Raw genomic sequence first — 22,078 nt, forward strand, 5'->3', positions numbered from 1 at the left:
CAGGGAAGTTCTACCTGTGGAATTAATGTCCATTCACACATGCATTTTATCACTTAATTTGCAGTCAATTAGGGGATGAACAGGCACGTGTGTGTAAAACTGCTCCAATCCTATGAAGACTTACTTCTGCAGCAGGAGTCACCTTTTATTTGTGTTGGAGGCTCCCCTACCCTTCCTTGTCGAAGGACATAATGCTCTCTGCCTCTCTCATTGATCTGCCCACCTTCATGCCTAAAATAAAAATCAGCTCTGACTTTCAGGCCCCCTTTATTAAAGAGGAAAGTCTAATCTGCCTTGATCTGAGAGTCCTGTTATGAGAAAGACTTTACATTCTCTGCCTTAGGCTGAGATCCTGGGCAAACGCGGTTATGGTAAGTTCCACTAAGGTCAATGGATCTACTGGCAAGCAAATATTAGGATTAGTGCTATCCTCGCACTGCCACACTCATACATGTCTTGATTCTAGGTATTTGTACAATGGTGTTTACAGTACATTGGCGAACTATTATTGAATGAATTTCTCATCCTTGCCTTGCTTATTCATTTTGCTGAGAGAGAACATATGGTCCAGGCTGCCAATTAATTTTAATGGGAATCACAAGACTGATTCATGGCTCACAGATATGCAGATTCACTCCTTTGACAGTTTAAAATAAACCACACCGTGCCCTGATTATTGATTCACACCTCAAGAAGAGAAAGTACTGACATCTCACACATACACACAAATTCTTCCCCCAGCTTTGTGAATCAGTTCTGCCACAACACTTGGCATTTCAACAGTATTTTCCCTGTGGCTTTTCATTTTCCCTGCAGACACTCTAATCCAAAACACATTTACCTGGGAAGTAAATCCAAAATATTTCATATAGGATTTACAGTCTAGGCTTTATGCACTGGACTGCAGCCTAAACATCACTTAGCAGCACATCTCTTAATACCTTTGTGGGTCTGCATTTAACCTAAAGGTTATACAATTGCCATGTGCTCTGTATTGATTCCACTGGCTTTGGTTATGCTTCCAGTTTTAAATGCTTCTGTAGCTCCCTCAAAACTCATTCCTTGTTATCTCAGAAGAAAAGGAACGCCTGCTTAAACAAACGCAAAAGAAAATGGTTTCCATTTTCCTTAAACAAATGGCAAATTAAGCCCAAGACTCCACCACAAAATCACACCTGTACCACATGTTCTGATATGCAACACAGAAAAGGGAAAACCCAAGCTACCTTGAACAAGGCAAAACAGAAGCTCTCAATAGCTGCCTTCAGAGCCCCAGTTCATTCCTACTGAAATTTAAAGGGGCAGATACAAAGGGTGTGTGTGAATATGCTAGACAGACTTTCCAGAGAACGGCAGCTCCCAAACCACTTGGTTTTCACATAGAGGGGACATTTTGGGACTTCATTAAAATCACAGATGTGTCCCAGTGTTCTCCTGAGTGATAATACATTACCAGCGTATTACCAGCTATGTCAATAGCAGCTATGTCTGTTACTTGCTGTTGGTTACTGAATTTTCTCCTTCCTTTTGCTTCTTACTTAAGGCTTGATCTTTTTATTATGTTTTTAGACATGCTGTTAGCAGCCTAGAGGAGCTGTGGAAACCCAGCCAGATGGGTGGGGTATAAATAAAAACAAGTATTATTATTAAATACAGTCATACCTTGGAAGTCAAACGGAATCCGTTCCAAAAGTCCGTTTGACTTCCAAAATGTTCGGAAACCAAAGCGCGGCCTCTGATTGGCTGCAGGAAGCTCATGCAGCCAATTGGAGCTGCGGAACCCGTGTCGGATGTTCGGGTTCCAAATAACGTTCGAAAACCGGAACACTCACTTCCAGGTTTCAATCGTTTGTTTGGGAGCCAATTTGTTTGGAAGCCAAGGCGTTTGAGATCTAAGGTACAACTGTTATTATTATTATTATCATTATTATTATTATTATTATTATTATTATTATTATTTATTGGCTCAGTTTACTTCTTCACTGCTAAGCAATAATCTTGTCTGATCACTGGTGAAGCATTATTTTCCTTAGATTGTTGGGGAGGAACATTTGCTATATTTTCACAAAATGAATTAGTTGTCTCCCCCCTCCCAATATTCTATTAGCTATAATACCTAGAACAACTAAAGAAGGTGGGGTGAGAAAGAGGATTCCGCGCCTGAGATTATCAGTGAATCTAATACTCAGTTTTAAAGTGCAAGTCTAATCCTGTCTACTCAGAGCTCAGTCCCACTGAGGCCAATGAGGCTTACTACCAGGTAAGTGGAGTGAGGATTGGAGCCTTGCTGCCTTTTACTCCCTCAATATAGACTTATGGTTACAGACTTATTCTGGAAGGAAGGCCGACCTAGTAGGTGAGACTTAAACTTGCACAGGATTGGCCTATGAAACTGCTGCAAGAAATGAAGATGGAATGGGATAAAAGGGCATAACTTTCAGCACCACATCTCTGTGCCAGGCAAACCAGTGCCTGTTGACTTTCTGTGTATCATATAACTAAGAAGCAAACAGAACTTAGGTCAGAGGAAAAAAGGAGGGCAACTATACTTGTTCGCTATGGTGTGGATGAGCTTGCATCAAAGAAAGTATTGCCCACACTTTCCAGTGCATTTCTTTGTTGCTTTCCTTACTGCAAAAAGTCCAGTTGGGGGGGGGGGAGTGAGCTTGTTGGGCAAAACCAGGGATCAGCAACCTTTTTTAGTCGTGGGCTGGTCCACCGTCCCTCAGACAATGTGGTGGGCCAGACTATATTTTTTTGGGGGGGGGGGGAATGAACCAATTCCTATGCCCCACAAATAACCCAGAGATGCATTTTAAATAAAAGCACACATTCTACTCATGTGAAAACATGCTGATTCCTGGACCGTCCATGGGCTGCATTGAGAAGGCGATTGGTCCGCATCTGACCCACGGGCCTGAGGTTGCCTACCCCCGGGCAAAACCTTCCAATCAACTTTTATTGTGCAACTTGAATTTGCGGGCATGTGACTGAATTCCACCCCAAAATAATGACAGTCTGGAAAGGCCCTGAGTAAGATACGTGATACTGCTCCCTCAATGAAATGTGTTGCCTTTTAAGGATTTATACATTTTACTTTGACACTATCCTGCTGCTGCTTGCTCTATATTTGAGACTGCTGTCACTTTATTGTTTGTTTGTTTGTTTGCTTTTAAGTTTATACAGTGCAACACTTTGTACGGTCTTCTCTCAGAAAACCAGTAGATCAATCATCGCTTTAATAGCAAATGCAGCTGAGTTGAGCCCTTATCGGTTTGGAAGTGAAACAGGATCACTGAGTAAATAAGACAGCAGCTTCAAAAGACCCTGAAGACTCCCTAAGTACATAGCAGTATGTAAGTTTGTAAATTAAAATAAAAGTATTTTTTATGGGCTGCCAATGAAGGTATTGTGAGTTTCTAAAATGTGTGGAATGTTTAGGCAATCAGTTGGCAGGTGAGGAAACTGAAGTTGTAGAGAGGAGAAAGAAATTGTTCTGCTCATGTCTCTTAACAATATAAAGTATAGTTAATACCCTGGAATGAGAGGTGGGGAGGGGGATATGTGCGGTGATTTTTATTTTTATTTAAAAAAAACACATTTCACTATTAAATAATGTTTTAAGAAGGAAAGGAAGATAAACCCATATTCTACAGAACTCTCCTACACATACTGCTTGCATTCTAACACTACCTAGCTATAAAATGCTCAGCAGGAGTAGAGGCCAGTATGAAAACTGAGTGATATAGCACAGTGAGGGAAGACCTTGGTTGGGAATAAAGATAAAGGGAGCCCTCACCATTAGGTCCAGTCGTGACCGACTCTGGGGTTGCAACGCTCATCTCGTGTTATTGGCCGAGGGAGCCGGCGTACAGCTTCCAGGTCATGTGGCCAGCATGACAAAGCTGCTTCTGGGGAACCAGAGCAGCACACCTAAATGCTGTTTACCTTCCTTCTGTAGCGGTACCTATTTATCTACTTGCACTTTGATGTGCTTTCGAACTGCTAGGTTGGTAGGAGCTGGGACCGAGCAACGGGAGCTCACCCCGTTGCGGGGATTCGAACTGCCGACCTTCTGATCGGCAAGCCCTAGGCTCAGTGGTTTAACCCACAGCGCCACCTGCGTGGTGGGAATAGGAAAAGATAAAAAGTGTCAACTACCTTCTCCACTACCCATAGCTGCCAACCCTCCCTTTTTTTGCGGGAAACTCCCTTATTCCAAGCCACAACTGTCAACTTTCCCTTTTTTTGCTGGAAATTCCCTTATTCCAGCATCGTTTCCCGCTGCTATCCTGGATTGTTAGATATACCGCACACTGTCCCCAGGACAGGTGAGGCTGCTGATCCCTTATTTTCAAATCCGAAAGTGGGCAGGTGAGGCTCCTGATCCCTTATTTTCAAATCCAAAAGTTGACAGCTATGCCACTACCCCTTCCCCAAGCTAAATAGCATTCTGTTCCAGACTGGCTGAAAGTCCTGGGCAACAGGAGCTGTGTGTGTGTGTGTGTGTGTGTGTGTGTGTGTGTGTGTGTGTAGATGCAGCGAAACTCTGTATCTGGCATGCTTTTTAAAAACTGAGTTTTACAATAACAAAACCTGTATCACAAATATGATAATAAATAATAAATAATAATAATTATTATTATTTATACCCCGCCCATCTGACTGGGTTCCCCCAGCCACTCTGGGCGGCTTCCAACAAAATATTAAAATACTGTACAGAAATCCATCAGACATTAAAAGCTTCCCTAAACAGGGCTGCCTCGAGATGCCTTCTAAAGGTCTGGTAATTGTTATTCTCTTCGACCTCTGGTGGGAGGGCATTCCACAGGGTGGGTGCCACTACCGAGAAGGCCCTCTGCCTGGTTCCCTGTAACTTGGCTTCTCGTAGCGAGGGAACCGCCAGAAGGCCCTCGGTGCTGGACTTCAGTGTCCGGGCAGAACGATGGGGGTGGAGACGCTCCTTCAGGTATACTGGACCGAGGCCATTTAGGGCTTTAAAGGTCAGCACCAACACTTTGAATTGTGCTCGGAAACGTATAAAAAAGCTAAACACACACACACAAAATATTCTGAGCTAATATGATACAATATTCTGAACTAATCCCAGAAAATATTTGAAATCAGTTACAGTGAGCCTGTTGTGGACGATCAATAACATCATTATTAGGGACATGGTACTAAACTTTGGTGCTTTTCTTTTCCTTCTCATAGAACTCAAATACCTTGAAATGGAATAAAATTGTGCCACGCTGTCAGAAGTGAATTATTTCTACCCTAGCCCCACATCACCTTTGGAAATTGCTTGCCAGTTTCTCAACTAATGTTATCTCCCACATCTTTGGGTACCAGGAGTCAATAGCTACTCCTTATGAGGCCACTAACATGCTGCCCTAGAAATCAATTCAAAAGAGCAAAGTGCAGAGAGGGTTGCATAGTATATTTATTATTATTATTATTATTATTATTATTATTATTATTATTATTATTAATACCCTACCCATCTGGCTAGGCTCATAATGTTAAAAACCCAAGTCCAAAACCCTCTCCAATGTGTGATCTAAGGCTGTTATAAGATAGCTTCCATGGCGTAAGATATGATTTGTGAAAGGGCTTTAATTAAATTGATTTGAAAGGAGTTTTCTCCCAAAGTTAAGTTCCATTGTCCATCATCAACCCAAAGAGGATCTCTGGGGTGGGTCGTCTGAGGGGGGGGGGTGTTCTGGCACTATTTCGTCTAGAAAAAAGCACTGCATACAGCATGTTATAAAACCCACTGAGCAAACACTGACCTGGGCTGATTGGGTAGATCTCATTATCGGTCCCAAAAAACAGGTTCCGGGTCAGCTTGTGAGGATCTATTTTCTGAGGAGTGGATGAGGCAGGGCAGAGTGAGAACCTGCGCCGAAGAAAATTCTCTTCCTTCATGGCATGAGCAGTAGGGGTTTTCTGAAAGGACAGACCAAAATAACAACAGCGTCAAGTCACAGAATATTTAAACAGTACATTCAGATTTAAAAATTAAAAGGTCCTTTTTTTGCTATTTTGAATCTGCCTATTCTTAAACTGTGCACTGGTTATCTGTTTGGCCACACACACACACACACACACACACCGATCTTACATGTTATTGCTGGGAGCTTGCTAGCTCTGGCAAGTGTGGGGGGACTTAAAATGTCATTTTTCTAAAAATTTGCTGGTGTATTTATTCTTCAATACAGTCGTACCTTGGTTTTAGAATTTAATACATTTTGGGAGTTCGTTCGGCTCCCAGAACAGTTCAAAAACCAAGGCGTGGCTTCTGATTGGCTGCATCCTGCAGCCAATCGGAAGCCGAGCCAGACGTTCGGCTTCCAAAAATCGTTTAAAAACTGGAACAATCACTTCCGGGTATCGATCGTTTGGGAGCTGAAATGTTTGAGTTCGAAGGCGTTAGGCTTCCAAGGTTCCACTGTAATGCATTCTGAAATTACTTTTGGTCAGGCTTTGCTAAATGAAAATATATTATTTGAACAATATCTGATATCCACATCAGGGGGTAGCAAAGGATACCTGGTGTCCACCCCTCTCCCCACCTTTCAGTTAAAAAAAAATCTTGCTGAAATTTTAACGTTTTTGTTCAGTGCTTGCAGCTCAGCCTCCGGGCCTGACGGTCAGGGCTCGGCAGCCAAAAGCCCCCAAAATGAGCACGCAGACAGCACCAGAGGGTGACCCAGCATCAAGCAGGCCCAGTGTCATATCCTCGGTTGACATAGGAGCTTCAGAACATAGGAAACTACCGTATAAAGCTAGCAATTCTGATCACGCCTCTAAAACAGATGGGGATTTGCCATCATTCCAGGATCCCCATCACCTGCCATATTCAGTCTTCAAACCGATGCCACAATCAAGAGAGAGTTAGTTGCCCCAGAGAAATTCCACCCACACAAGTAACTAATTGCCTGACCATAGTTATTATCCATAGAACACAGCAGATAATGACACAATTAGTGTGTTGATGCTTACAAAAAAGTAGTACCGGGGATGTTTCGGGCACATGTAAGACCTCGGTTAGTGTAGCTAACTAGAGAAACCACAACATAAGCCCAAGAGTAATATGGTAAGGACATAGCACACCTTATGAAAGGAAAAGTGTGTTTTTCATCAGAAGACAGCCTCTCTTTTTATTTAAGGTGCATTTTATTGGGGGGCGAGAGATTATTACAAATAAACATTACATAAAGCAACTGAAAGAAATTTGATGCAAACAAAGCAAAACCAACCCAAAGCAGGCTGAGAGTTATAACCTCTGCAGGCTGACTTGTAACACTTGACTTTCCCACTCATATCAAGCCAAGTGCCAGCTGGGGCATGTGGCATCGCTTTAGCTCAAATTCTTAAATGCCCCTTTTGGCAGCCGTTATTCACAAACAGCTTATTGGTCCAACTAGCATGCGCCTGAATTAGCGGAGAGAGGCCTGGCAGAGCTATTCTTTCCTCTTCTGTACTGCCAAAAGCAATACCTATTGAAACAGAGCTATTAGCACAGTGTTTAGCATCTCATAGTCGGCCAGGATAAGTGCACTTCACATAGGCATGAGATAAGCAAACAAGCATGGAATCAGCCATGCAGCATTAATCTCAATCAGGGCACTATTCTTTGAAAATAGCAAGCTGCCGGTCCTTACAATTGCGAGGAACGGCTTGAAAAATCTGCAGAGCGGTGGAATGGATGCAACATCCAGTGGAAACGCCATGGGGCTTCCTAGCGATGGGTGAACTGCCCATCTCACTGCTTCTATAGGGCATGAAGTCAAAGTAACAATGAATAACTATTTGGGCCAACACACAGGTCTTGCATGGTGAGAGCTCACTGCTGCTCCTTGCCATTCAGGTGTTGGCTGCCTCCCACTTGCCACTTAGAGAGAACAACAAGAATCAACCACTCTGATCTCAAAGGCACATGCTGCTGCGACCAGGTTAGTATGTGACAAATGAGGGACACTGTTTGTGGGAAATTACCCACTTGAGGGGAGAGAGAACTGACACACAGCCATAGAATCATAGAGTTGGAAGAGACCACAAGGGCCATCCAGTCCAACCCCCTGCCAAGCAGGAAACACCATCAAAGCATTCCTGACATATGGCTGTCAAGCCTCTGCTTAAAGACCTCCAAAGAAGGAGACTCCACCACACTCCTTGGCAGCAAATTCCACTGCCGAACAGCTCTTACTGTCAGGAAGTTCTTCCTAATGTTTAGGTGGAATCTTCTTTCTTGTAGCTTGAATCCATTGCTCCGTGTCCGCTTCTCAGGAGCAGCAGGAAACAACCTTTCTCCCTCCTCTATATGGCATCCTTTAATATATTTGAACATGGCTATCATATCACCCCTTAACCTTCTCTTCTCCAGGCTAAACATACCCAGCTCCCTAAGCCCTGTCTTCTAAGTAATCTGTCTTCATTCAGATGGACAGCTTCAGATGTCCAACAGCCACCTCTCTCATATGTTCCACATTTGTGGAGATCACACACTGAGGTACAAAGTGACTGTCTGCTCTTTAAGACCATCAGTACTGACACTGGCGGAGGAAGAGGAGTGCGGGGGGAGCGCACCGCCCCTGGCAGCGCAATCCCAGTAGGGTGCCATTGCGGCTGCCCCCTGCCCGCGCTGGACTCCATGCCCCTGCAGGCAGCGTGCCCCGCCCCCAGGACGTGCGCCAGCCCCCCCCCAACTGCTCTCCGCCACTGAGTACAGACCTGCCTTTCTCAAATCTTGGGTCCCTAGCTGTTGTTGGACTACAACTCCCATCTTCACTGACCAGCTAGCTGTGGATGATGGGAGTTGTAGTCCAACAACATTTGGGGACCTAAGTTTGAGAAAGGCTGGCACAGACAGAGACTCCATGGGTGTTCTTTCCCCAACTCTAACCCGACAACAGTCTCCTCCCCTACTGCAAGGAAGACCACAACTGTGAAAAATGTATGTGCCCCGTCTCAAGCTTACTAAGATCACTTAAGAAGGTGTGCTTCAGAATCCATCCATCTGTATGGCAAACTTAAACCAGGAGTTTTTTCTGAGGTGGCCCTATCATTATGCAATTCCTTCTGCAAAGAGACCCATCTGATCTTCCCCGTGTAAACCACTGGGAAAGCTTCTGCTTTTTTAAAATACTGTTTTTAAATGTTCAGAAGTTGCTGATAGTTTATCATTGTTATAAACTGCGATCCTCATGAACTTGAAAAAACCAACAACAAAGTTTCAACATGCGGAAAGGCAGGGCACACCTTAAATTATAAACATAGGTTTGGGAGGGGGGAAGGACATTCCGCTAGAACGAATGGCTCTGAGTTAGCAACACATATATGCATATAAGTGGGTTACATTATTTCTGATGGTTGAAATATTTATCTTTTCCTCTGCTTTAAGTGCTTTATTGTATTTACTGCTGGTGTTAAATTGTGTTTAAAAGGGTTTAAGCTACTGCCTTTTAAACATTTGTTGTTAACTGTCTAGGGCTTGTCATGAAAAAAACAGGGTACAAATGGTATAAATGAATAAATAACACTCAACAGGAACAGGTTTGTGTGTTTGTTTTGGTCCAGGTGTGCTATTGCAATGAGACAAAGAAATATCAAAAATTATTTTCTCCAGGCAGTTAATGGTACTGAATAAGAGCAGTAAGGCAGATAGCTGACAGAATAAAATGCGTTGATTTATCCAGGGAAGGGCTGTCGCTCCATGGCAAAGCATCTGCTTTGTGTGCAGAAGGTCCTAATCCCTGACATCTCCCAATTGGAGGACCACTACCAGTCCATGTAGGCCATAATGGGCTAGATGGACCAATGGTACCTTCAGTACAAGGTAGCTTCCTATGTTGCCATTCCCCGGGCAGCTTACAACAAAGAGAATGGGATGGGCTCAGATGTAAGAAAATGATGGGGAAGACAGCAAAGTTCTTTAAACAAGTGCAATGTTTTTGACAAGGGAAGATGCATTGCTAAGCTACACTTGAAGATTTGTTTCCTAAAACACAGATTCCATCTTCCAGACACAAAATGAGAGAAACACACCTTTTAATCACAACCAAAGAACAATGAAATTGAGGGTGTTTAGAAAAGTTTCAGCATCTAGAGTGGGGAAGGCCTTTAATAAATCTTTCATGGCGGTGATCTGGCAAAATAAGCTTTCACAATGTTATAGTAACAGAATCATAAAAGACAGAACAATCAAGCAACACACAACTTCTTTGTTTTATCTGCTTGCAAATACAGACCCTTATAGCATCCAAGACAAGAAATGGCAGATAAATCAAACCAGGCTTGCTGAACTATTCCAAAAAGCTGGCATTAAATTCAAAATGCTCCAGACGTGGCAGATCTGCTGGAGCGATCACTGGATTTGCAAACTGATGCTGCTGAGCTAAACAGACATTGCATTGTTAAAGGAAAAGAGTACCCTACCATGATGTAACCCTACCTTGGCATGCCTCACAGGGCCTATCTATGCCATCTTCAGGTGTTAACAGTATAAGTGATAGATGGGAGGGAGGGGCATGCGGGGATGAGCACCCCAATTCCATCCCACCACCACCATTCCAAAGGGAGACCTTGTGAAGCCGAGAGCCTTCTGGACTTGTGGAGCGCCCTCACCCCCACTGTTGAACTTGGGGAATATCAGAATGGCAAGGGGGAGATGGAGACAAGGATTGACCCCACTGAGCAGGAAGAATGTAATGTGTGGGGGCAGAGGGCTTAAAGATATCCACAGACATAAAGAGCAGATTTTGATCCCCAAAATTGAAGACCCACAATAATCTTTCAGATGCCCACTTCCCCTCTTTAATTGTTTTTGAAAACTGTGCAAAAATGTTTTGTAATAATTTCATTTGGGCTGGATCCAGAGATGGCCATGAAAGGAAAATGTTTGGATCCAGCTGATTCTCCAGTGAATGGAAGTCTGGGGAAGGTGATCTCCAGCTTCCACACTGAAGCAAAATTTCAGAGGGCTCAGGGGATTGCAAGGGGAAAGGGGACCTGGGACCTGAGAGCGCCTCAATCCATGAATGGACCTCTGCCCATTAATCTGACTTCCTCTGACTTATGGACCTCTGCCCATAAAACTTCCTCTTGAGTTCACAGCCAGAATCACTGCTAGTTTGGCAAGCTGCTCCTTTTTAATTTGTAAAAAATAAGAATAACAATGATAGAATTCACTAGGGTGGTTTACATGGAAACAAATATAATAATTAAACAAACAATAAAATGCAAAACAGGTATAAGATGAATGCAATCTAAAGTGTGTGGGGGGGGATAACCACAGATGCAAAAATTAAATGTCTAGAATTAAAAAGTGCTACCACAATATATAAAATATATATAAAATGCAAAACGGTTCTGGGGGTTGTGTTAGGTCCCTTGATGACATCACCGAAGACATAGTCAATGAGCAGAGTATAGAGCTCGGCTCTATAAGGTAAAAGAATAATATTCAACTGAACACAATGAAGTGGCTTTCATTGAAAACTATTCATGTGCAGCAATACTCTAGAAGAGAACTGTAAGGATCAACAATGGTGGAAAGAAATGTGTATCAGGAGTGGGGATGAACTTGTGGTCCTCCAGATGTTTTTGGACTCCAGCCCCCACCATCCCCAGCTTGTATGGCCAGTACTTAGGGATGACAGAACCTAAGTTCTGTCTCAAAACACCTGAAGGGCCACAGGTCCCCCCACCCCTGTTATAGAGAATTTACTGCCAACACTATCAAAAGAATTGATCCTCCTCAAATGGCGGGACCCGGGTTTGTCTCTTTCCAGTATTTTTCAAGAGTATTGTTTCCTTTTGAGCCAATACATTTCTTTTACCAGTGATTTACTTTGAAATTTCTGCCGTTTCATATTAGAAGATTAGATCACATCTACCTTGAGAGAAAATATTGGGCGGATATTCATAGAAATTAACTTGGCTTTACATTTCTTTCTTTCGATTCCTCTGACCTTTTAGCATTTAAACTGATTGCTGCGCAGAAGGCAATTAGTATGACAAAGAACAGTCAATTTGCCGTTGCACAGGGGAACTCTTGTCGGATAAAAACAATTTATTAGCCTTTCCCTTGATACGGAATGATATTGCACTTCAGTTTCTTCTTTGATTAGATCGGGGGTAACCAATGTGGTGTCCTCCACGTGCTGCGGACTACAAGGCTGTGGACATTAACTCAAAAATGTTAATGTGCACATGGGGCACACAGAGTTGTTTTCCTCATCAGGAGTGCTTCTGAGCACATTTGTCCACACACGACCACTTTCAATGGAACTCTGTCTCACTGTATTCTGTCCACACTAGTGGGCAGTGCTTGATACATTGTGCATTGTTGTCGCCTTCCCACAATTAGTACTTCCCCTGAGTTTTGGAAATCTGAGATTCCAAAATCTCATTGTGGGCACACCCACCGCCATGTGCACCCACCCACCACCATGCAATGACAGCTTCTGATAATGCCCTATCACAAAGCACTTCCATGCAAAGCCTGGCCTGTACCTGACTCCCCTGTAAACAACGATATTTTTTAAGGAAAGTCTGTCACAATCTAGCAGTACTGGGTTAGTGCTTTCATTAAAATCAATACCTACAGGCCATAAGATATGGTTACCAGACGTCCCCGTTTCCCGGGGACAGCCCCCGGATTTACAAATATGTCCCCGGACAAAATCTGTCCCTGGAATGTCCCCAGATTTCATTTAATGTCCCCAGATTTACATTTTAAGTGTTGTAGATTTATTAGTAGGGAATGAATGTTGCGTGGCCTGACCTGACCCTACTCTATGGCGGCTAGCGCTCCAAAAGAGCAGGTTGGGGCCCGGAGGAAGGCCGTGTGACAAAGGAGAACACAGAAGAGAAGATATTACTTCTTTTTTTAAAAAAAATTAAACTTTTAAAAAAAATAACTGTATTTTTCTCTTTTCCAAAAAAAAGTGTCCCTGGATTCTTTGAAAAAAAATCTGGTAACCTTACCATAAGATGCTTGCGTCACTTATGCATTGATAGCAATCAAGGACATTGTTGGCTACAAGGTGACATAAATGATACAGAGGTACGGAGAACTGAGGAAATAGGCCTGCAAGTACACAAGATTTCATAAACAATTATAACGTTCCATTATAACTCTGGGCAACTTTTTAAAAAAGCTAATCGCGTTTTGACCTTGGCCATGTCATGAATGGGTGTGATCACTGCACTTGGCAATTACTATTAGTTCAAAGTGTCCAGAGCAAATATGAAACCCAATATTTATCAGCAATCTCTTGGCCTTCTCTTGGGATGGAATAATTTAGTGCCTTTCCAGTGCTGATTAGCAATTTTAATTAGTTCTGGGGTTGCTAGCAAGCTACATAAACTCCTGGCTTGTTGACCCGGCAAACAATTTTCTGGCAACTAATATGCAGAGTGATTATAAGTGTCCTCTTGAGGAGAGTCCCCTGACAGACAGCAAGCAACCTCCTTAACGACGAGAAGCAGGAATAAACAGTATCTGTCGTTCTAAAGGCAACCATTCCTAGAGCATTTAACCAAGAAGCAAATGTGTCTCAAGCAAGGGACAGTGCAAACAGACCCACACACACTTCAATTTCTTATCCACACTTCAATTTCTCCCATGATTTCTCCCATTTGTCCCCTGATTTGTAGGCATGGGTCTAAGAGGGGGGGGGTTGTGTCCCAGGAGAACCCGGTGTTTACTGCTGAACTGGAACAAACATAAATCTGCAGAAAAGCCAGTTGGCATTTGTTCCAATTCAGCACCTACCTAGTTTAGTGTTATATCTGAATGCAGGAACCATGTTATTGCCACATCAAGCCTAGCCCACCAAATTTTTACCATCTACCTAAAGGAGATAAAACAACCCTGTATTAAAACCAACATCATCTTAATCCTTCTGCCCTTATCTGGAATATAGCTGAATGGTGTTTTGCAGATAACACTTGGTTTAATGCTAAGAAGCAATGTAAGCATGTAACTCAGTCAATTATGGCGTGGAGGCCTGGACCTGCTGTTTAGTCTCATCCAAATTTAATTACATAAAACCAGAGGTAGATTTCGGCAAAAACAATAGCTTATTCTTGGGATAATCTGATTTTAAAATAAATAATTAAAGCATGGAAGAGAGTCCTTACAGTAAGAGGAGTTTAATTATATATTTGAAAACAATGATCTAATAAGCCTTTTTATTCTTCAAAGTTTTTTGTGGGGGAAGGGAATACCTCTTTAAAGGTTTGCCTTTTTTCAATTTAAGGAGTCTGGAGTCTGTCTACAGAAGCAATTTTTGTTGTTGGGCAAACGTTCTAGAAACATATGCCACATTAATGTTGGTAATTAACTCTTGGGGTTTTCAAAATAAGGTCTCCATGCCAGTATCTGGCCTACAATATGTTTAAGTTGTCCAATTCACTGAATTCAAACAGAATGGGGGTTTAGGAAAGACTAAACACACATTTTCCCATTTTACACATGAGAACAGCCAACTGAAGCATCTTTGATCCTGCTCCGGGGGGGGGGGGGCTGCCATCCATTGCTGGCTGTTTCGTGGCAGTGAGGAAATTCCTTATGACTAGCACAAAATAAAACTTAAACAGTCCAGCCTTTCCATTCATACGTAACTTAGGACTTGACTCTAGGGGAAGGAGTGGCTAACCTGTGGCCTTCCAGATGTCAATGGACTCCAACTCCTATCATGCCAGTGATCAGGCATGGTGGGAGTTGTAGTCCCACGACATCTGAGTAAGCTGCCAAGCAGTATGTTCAATTATAGGGTGAACTAGCAAGAAGTATGTTCACTGGTTCATACAGTGAGGCAGGAGAGTGCAATGGCTTTGTTGGGGAAGCTCACTCTTCCTTCTGCCACAAGGTTTCCACCTTTCTCAGTAATGAACTGCTACACGACAGGCAGACAATGCACAGGTATATGACAACCCTGGCATGTCATACAGAAGTTCTAGCTTTAGCATCTGTAAGAACTAAGGTGGCCCAAAGTCCAGGTGGGATAACCTGTGGCCCTCCAGATGTTGCTGGACTCAAAACTCCTATCAGCCCCAGGCATCATGGTCAATGGTCAGAAATGATGGACATTGTAGTCCATCAACATCTGGAGTTGAAGTCAGCAACAAATTCCTCCTCTCTGCTGTAAACAACTAACAGTCAGATGTGGTTGTTGCTGTTTGTTTGTTTTTTTATTAAAAAAATACAAATGATGCTTAGTTATGTGTTCACATTTCCATTACTGTAGTTGCAATTACAATATAAAGACCTCTATTAGAATATATATTAAAAATGGCTCCATTGTAATTTTATTCTGCTTTCATGTTCTCAAGCAACGCATCCCCAGCTAAACGTCATACTTTAAGCATCAATCCTAAAAAAAATGCCCAGAGACTCATTTCTTCCCTTCTGAGGAGGAAATGGAACTAAATGCTGCTTTGGATCCAGCCCCAAACTGGAATTTGGGGTTATAGTTAATGCAGTTTAAAATTATTTCCCTCTTCAAAATAGACAGCAGAAATGTTCGCTTCCACTGCATGTATCTGACCGCACGCTGCTCGCAAGACAGTAATCACTATATGGGATTTCTAATTAGTATCAGCTGAAATCAACAGTAAAAATAGGACTGTGCTGTCTGCACACAGCTGGAATTGGAAATGCTAATGGGAAAGTGTAAAAGCAGTGGAAGTAAGCCAAAAAGGGGGTGGGGGTAAAGAATGGTTCTTAAAATGTGGGTAATTGAAAGGAAAAAAAACGCTGGCTAAGGCCATGGAAAGGCGTCTTTTTCTAACTGGCGGAAGTGCAATGAAAGGGCTGCAAATTGAAAACGCACCACTTAGCCATGACCTTGCAATGCACGCAGCGTACTTGATCTTGGCCTCTTAGAAAAATGCAGTCAGGCAAGTCCAGAAACACTGATACCCATGTTAAATAAATGCACTAATTAAATTAAATAGAGGTGTCACTCATGGGTGGAACCCATTAGGCTCTGTAAACATTGTTTTTGCAAGCCTTTGAATACACATGTGTTAGAAGCTGGCTTCCTAATGCCAACTGGGTAGCTAATGAAAGCAATAAAGCACCACTTGCAGTGTTTTTGCCTCCATGATGAATATTGCTAAGGTAGAATATGTCTGCACCCTTTAGAGGAGAAGTGAACTACATGATCCCCAATCTCCTTTGGCACCCTTAGATGGGACCCAAGATTTTATTAACAGCCAGAGGGGCTTGGGTTTTCTTTGGAGCATGTTTACGTCTCTCCTCACTGCCATCAACATGTTGAAAAGCAGGAAGGAACCATTTCAAAAACCACATGCACCAAACAAAACAAATCCAAAACAGAAGTATTGGCAGAGGTAGCACAGATTGCATCAGTGAACTGACCGAACAGAAGAGTGTTAGAATCATCTTTGAAAACTTAGAAACTGCCTCTCAGTAGTGCAATTAGCCAAAAGGCTTCAGGATCTGTTTGTGGCAACCAATATACAGTATAAAGCACCCCAGCTTGTTCCTCCACTTGTTTTGCACAGGTTGTTTATTTTCCCATCACATCAGACTTCCATTGAAAGACTATTATGTAATCAGACATACATATTGAAACTCTTCTCTACCCTGTGTCAGGAACGCTTTATGACTGCCTGTGCTAAGATGTGCTAAGAGATGGGGTGTCCTGGAATAGACTACATATTGTCTTTCGGTATTTCATTTCAAGATCCTGGTTTTGACCAGTGAATGCCTAAATGGTGTTGTCAAGATTTCCTCCTTCCATATGTCTTACTAAGATCTCTAAGTCTGGCTAAGAGTGAGCCCTGAGTAACACCATCCACACACCACTAGTTCGAGTTCTAAAAACACAGGGCCCTCTTCTTGGGTGGGTGGCCTGACTGTGACACCAGCTGTGCAACTCTCTCCCGCAGTGACTCAAGCAGCATTTGAAAGTGCTGCAAGGTCTTTCTATCTCAGCTGGTTTTGTTTTGGGAGAGCCAAAGCTAAGCCAGGTAAAGATAGGTGGGTAATATCTGTATTGCTTTCATCTGCTGTATTGGACCTTAACCTGACAGTGTAGTGAGATTTTACATTTGCTTGTTGGACGCATGAGGTTTCTTTGTGTAATAGTCATTGCCTATCAGGATTGTTGCCTGTTCTGATTAGGGATGTGAAGGCCTGGGGGAAAAAACTGAAAAATTGGGAGAAAACACAACTCCCACAATACCATCCTCCCATTTTTTCTGCTTTTTTCTGGGCCTTCATATCTCTAACTCTGATAATCCTGAAAGACGTAAGAGGCTTTTCCCAGTTCTGTTGCTGGAGATCTTTTTCACTGGATATTCCAAGGTAGACTTTTGCAATCTGGTGTCCTCTAGATGTTTTGAACGATAATTCCAAACAGCCCCAGCAATGCCATAGTAGTTTAATGTTTAATAGATTATTTTATTTTATTTTTCTGTTGGAAACCGCCCAGAGTGGCTGGGGAAACCCAGCCAGATGGGCAGGGTATAAATAATTTATCATCATCATCATCATCATCATCATCATCATCCAACACCTCTCAAGGGCACCAGCTTGGGGAAGACTGTCCTTGGGATCAAAGCTGTTGACTTACATGGGTGCTCTGTGACATTCACTTTTACTGCTCTCAGTTCAGAAAGAGCCAGGCTGCCAACTCAGATGAATAAACACAACTTTTTGTCTTCAAGACACAGTCAGTCAGGAACAGAAAAATGAGTTCAGGCAGAAATCACCACATTCACTTGACAATATCAGTCTGATGAAACCCTAAACACCTGTTGGGACATGAACTGTTTTCATGAGAGCCAAGGATTTCAACAGTCATAGAGACTCTTGCCTGAAGGACACTCTTGAAATTCATGTGGGAGGATTTAAGCAAATGGCAAGTGACTCTCTCTAGCCACACAGAATATCAGAGGCTATTCTGTAGGTCATACAAGAGAGAGAAACCCTAAGGAGCTTGCCTGCATGATCCAAATGTATTTAGGTTATTGAGCTGGAGCGTAAAGTATGCTGATATATGCAACTCTTTTGCTACACCGTAGGCACGTCCCTGCAAGGCTGCATCTGTTGGCAGCTAAAGTTGCAATCCAACCCCCACTTATTTGACTGCAAGCCCTACTGAACTCATGGCAAACACCATTACTGTACCAATCAGGGTGATACCTAATGAGGAATCAGGCATCAACTTGTCTTTCTATCAGTTCCAAGTTTCTCTTCCTTGATCAATGCATAATAAGCCACTGCCAAACATCTATTTTCCTTGAGAAAATAATAACCAAGGATCATTTTCCACACATGCTTATAGTGACTTTTGTTTATTTTGCTTGGATCTAGAAAAGCCAGAAGTCCTAGGGGGGGAAGCAGCTGCCAAAATGGATAGCTCTTTAAAACCCATGACCTTTCTATGAGAGGTGACCATGACATAACTAACTGCTTGTAGCATCTGATTGCACCCTGCTTGCCTCCAACCCACCTGCCACTAGCTCTGGTGATGTTGAATTGGGAGCAGTGCTCAATGAGATATCCTACTTCTTCATGTCCCACAAAGGTGGGTTACTTCTTCAAGCGACCTTATGATGGAGACCTTCACCAAATTCATGGGTGGGGTTCTACTATCATTCCCTCAAGGAAGTCAAAACAACATCTCCTCAATTCATTAAACAAAACAAAAAAACCTACCCTATATTCCCAATCAATATACATATTGTTGTTGTTTAGTCGTTTAGTCGTGTCCGACTCTTCGTGACCCCATGGACCATAGCACGCCAGGCACTCCTGTCTTGCACTGCCTCCCGCAGTTTGGTCAAACTTATGTTCGTAGCTTCGAGAACACTGTCCAACCATCTCGTCCTCTGTCGTCCCCTTCTCCTAGTGCCCTCAATCTTTCCCAACATCAGGGTCTTTTCCAAGGATTCTTCTCTTCTCATGAGGTGGCCAAAGTATTGGAGCCTCAGCTTCACGATCTGTCCTTCCAGGGAGCACTCAGGGCTGATTTCCTTAAGAATGGATAGGTTTGATCTTCTTGCAGTCCATGGGACTCTCAAGAGTCTCCTCCAGCACCATAATTCAAAAGCAACAATTCTTTGGGGATCAGCCTTCTTTATGGTCCAGCTCTCACTTCCATACATCACTACTGGGAAAACCATAGCTTTAACTATACGGACCTTTGTAGGCAAGGTGATGTCTCTGCTTTTTAAGATGCTGTCTAGGTTTGACATTGCTTTTCTCCCAATATACATATAGGAATATATTTGTTGTTAACATCTATGGGAACCACTAGATGAAGGAAGGTTTAGAAGTTTAATAAAATAAACAAACTAGCAAATAGTGCCTTTGTAGTTTGAAAGCTGCTAATGTGATTTCACCTAAACCAACTGGCTGTAATGCAAGGGTGGGGCTCACTGTTGGAGAAGATAGGATTCTGGGGACATGAGGGCACGTCAAGAAATCCAAACTATCTTAGACAAGTTGGTATATTGCAAGGTTGGGCGCAGTTCAGGTTTGCAGGATCTACTTTTTAAAAAATAAAAAAGGAAAGAGCCCAAAGATCTACCAGGTAAAGGTAAAGGTAAAGGGGCCCCTGACCATCAGGTCCAGTCGTGTCCGACTCTGGGGTTGCGGCGCTCATCTCGCTCTATAGGCCGAGGGAGCCAGCGTTTGTCTGCAGACAGCTTCCGGGTCATGTGGCCAGCATGAAAAAGCTGATTCTGGCGAACCAGAGCAGCGCACGGAAACGCCGTTTACCTTCCTGCCGGAGCGGTCCCTATTTATCTACTTGCACTTTGATGTGCTTTCAAACTGCTAAGTGGGCAGGAGCTGGGACCGAGCAACGGGAGCTCACCCCGTTGCAGGGATTCGAACCGCCGACCTTCTGATCAGCAAGCCCTAGACTCTGTGGTTTAACCCACAGCACCACCTGGGTCCCCGTCAAGTGCCAGAGTCAAGTGCAAAAAAGATATGCCTAGAATTGAAGTGTGTGTATGTGTGTGAAAAATGTGTGTGGAGGGGAGTTGCAAAGCAGGTAGGAATGGAGCTTACAGTCGTTTCACACCCAAAAATCCGCTCTTGGTTATCCCAAGTTTTCTTCATTTCATCTGTATAATTTTGGACAGTGAGGCGTCCCTTTGTCATTGCTATTGATAAACAACTAGGAATCAGAAATCCCCGCAGTCCTGCTGCAGATCACTCAGATATAGGAACGCAGGAAGCTGCTTTATATCGAATCTGACCTTCTAGAGCAGGCATCCCCAAACTGTGGCCCTCCAGATGTTTTGGCCTACAACTCCCTTGATCCCTAGCTAACAGGACCAGTGGCCGGGGAAGATGGGAATTGTAGTCCAAAACATCTGGATGGCTGAAGTTTGGGGATGCCTGTTCTAGAGTTTCAGGCAGCAAATCTTTCCCAGCCCTACCTGGAGATGCCAGGAATTGAATCTGAGGCCATCTGCCACTGGGCTACACCCTTGCCACTGGGCTACACCACCTCTGCTGCAAGGGCTATGTCTTGACCATAAGTCTCCCAGTTATCGAAATAACTTTGAATGGGCTAGTTGCCAAATTTATTGGAATCTCTCGTACTACTTTTGTTCCCTCACCATGGCACAAACCCCTGTCGCTCAGCAAAGACAGCTAGTAGGATTGGATTGGAGCCACAGGAATTAATGAGTAGCTTCAGATCCATGGCTTCAGCCTGATATATTCTAAACAAGCAGGGGAGAAATAAGGTTGGTTACAACGAGAGAGAAAAGGCCAGAACTGTAGGTGTGTCAGGAGGTGAAGATCTTCAGCAGTGAATGCAGCCACAGAAACAGCACTAGCCTTAATGCAGACATATTTTTTAAAAAAACAAGAACAGCAAATATGGTTTCTTCTCCTGACTTATTCACATTTTTCTTGGAGGGCACACAAGAGGTGAGTGTAAACGTTCTGCTCTAAAGCTCTCTATCTCTATTTAAATTCAGGTGTTCATAATCTCTCTCAGTGCAGATTTAGAGGCAATCCATAATAATTCTGTTGCAAAAACATCTCGAAGGCAACAACTACAGTGCTGCCACAACATGAGAGAAAGCCAGAACTCTGTTGGCACGGAAGGCAAGATTTTCTGGTATAGTAGAAAAGAACTACGGTAATTACTGTAATATTTCTTCCCACAGCCTTGCCTTTCCCCTACAGACATATTGCCTTTACAGTGTGGGAACTGATCTACCTGTTTTCAAAGCCTCACAGACTCCGCTTAACCAAATGAAGGCTTTTCGTGCTTGACATTTGTGAATGCCACTCTATTGTTCGTATAGCTTGGGAAAGATTTATTGTTCTTTCAGTCAAAGGCAATACTATAAAAATACTATAAAAATATAGAATGTGTGCAATTACTTACATCGTCTTTTGTGGGGGTTTTTGCTTGGTAAAATTTCAGGAGCATCTCTAGTCTCACAACTAAAAGCCATCAATCAAACTCAGTCTATTCAAACTGGGATAATATTTTGTTGCTCTTGTAAAGGATGGCCAGTAGTTGAATCTTCACTTTTCTACATTGTCAAGCTTGACGGGAACTTCAGGACAGGACCCCCACACTCCTTCTAATAACAAACTTAGATAATGATTGCTGCTACTGAGGTTGAAGCCAAAATGGACCCACTAAGAAACAAGAGGAAAGCATCAACAGGCTTTGAATAACTCTGAGGTTTGCAAAAGCAGATTTTTAAAAATTGCTCAAGGGGGAGAGAGGATGCTTAGTTGGCATGGGATATAATATGTCAGGTTGGAAAAGAAAAACAGGACACATTGGGGTAGGGCAGGCACCCCCAAACTCGGCCCTCTAGCTGTTTTGGGACTACAATTCCCATCATCCCTGATCACTGGTCCTGTTAGCTAGGGATGATGGGAGTTGTAGTCCCAAAACAGCTAGAGGGCCAGGTTTGGAGGTGCCTGGGGTAGGGGGTGGTGGACTGCCCTACTTAGAGCGAATGGCTGACTAGAACCCTGAAGGGGAGCAGTCCTTTTGGGAGGGTGGATACGTGACAACATTTGCAACAGACCCAACTTGTTTATTTC

At 43.1% G+C, this 22,078-nt stretch overlaps 1 protein-coding gene across 2 annotated transcripts in view; it reads right to left on the reverse strand.

Moving 5' to 3' along the window:
- Positions 1–22,078, reverse strand: part of OSBPL5 (oxysterol binding protein like 5) — a 128,472-nt gene that overhangs the window by 45,966 nt on the left and 60,428 nt on the right. For both annotated transcript variants that reach the window (XM_035120813.3, XM_035120805.3), the window contains exon 2: positions 5,793–5,949. In XM_035120813.3, the coding sequence (XP_034976704.2) occupies positions 5,793–5,928 (136 nt within the window). In that variant the 5' untranslated portion in view covers positions 5,929–5,949. The remainder of the gene's footprint in view (positions 1–5,792; positions 5,950–22,078) is intronic.

This window comes from Zootoca vivipara, chromosome 1, assembly GCF_965207765.1.
Source record: "Zootoca vivipara chromosome 1, rZooViv2.hap1.1, whole genome shotgun sequence".
Taxonomy (NCBI): domain Eukaryota; kingdom Metazoa; phylum Chordata; class Lepidosauria; order Squamata; family Lacertidae; genus Zootoca; species Zootoca vivipara.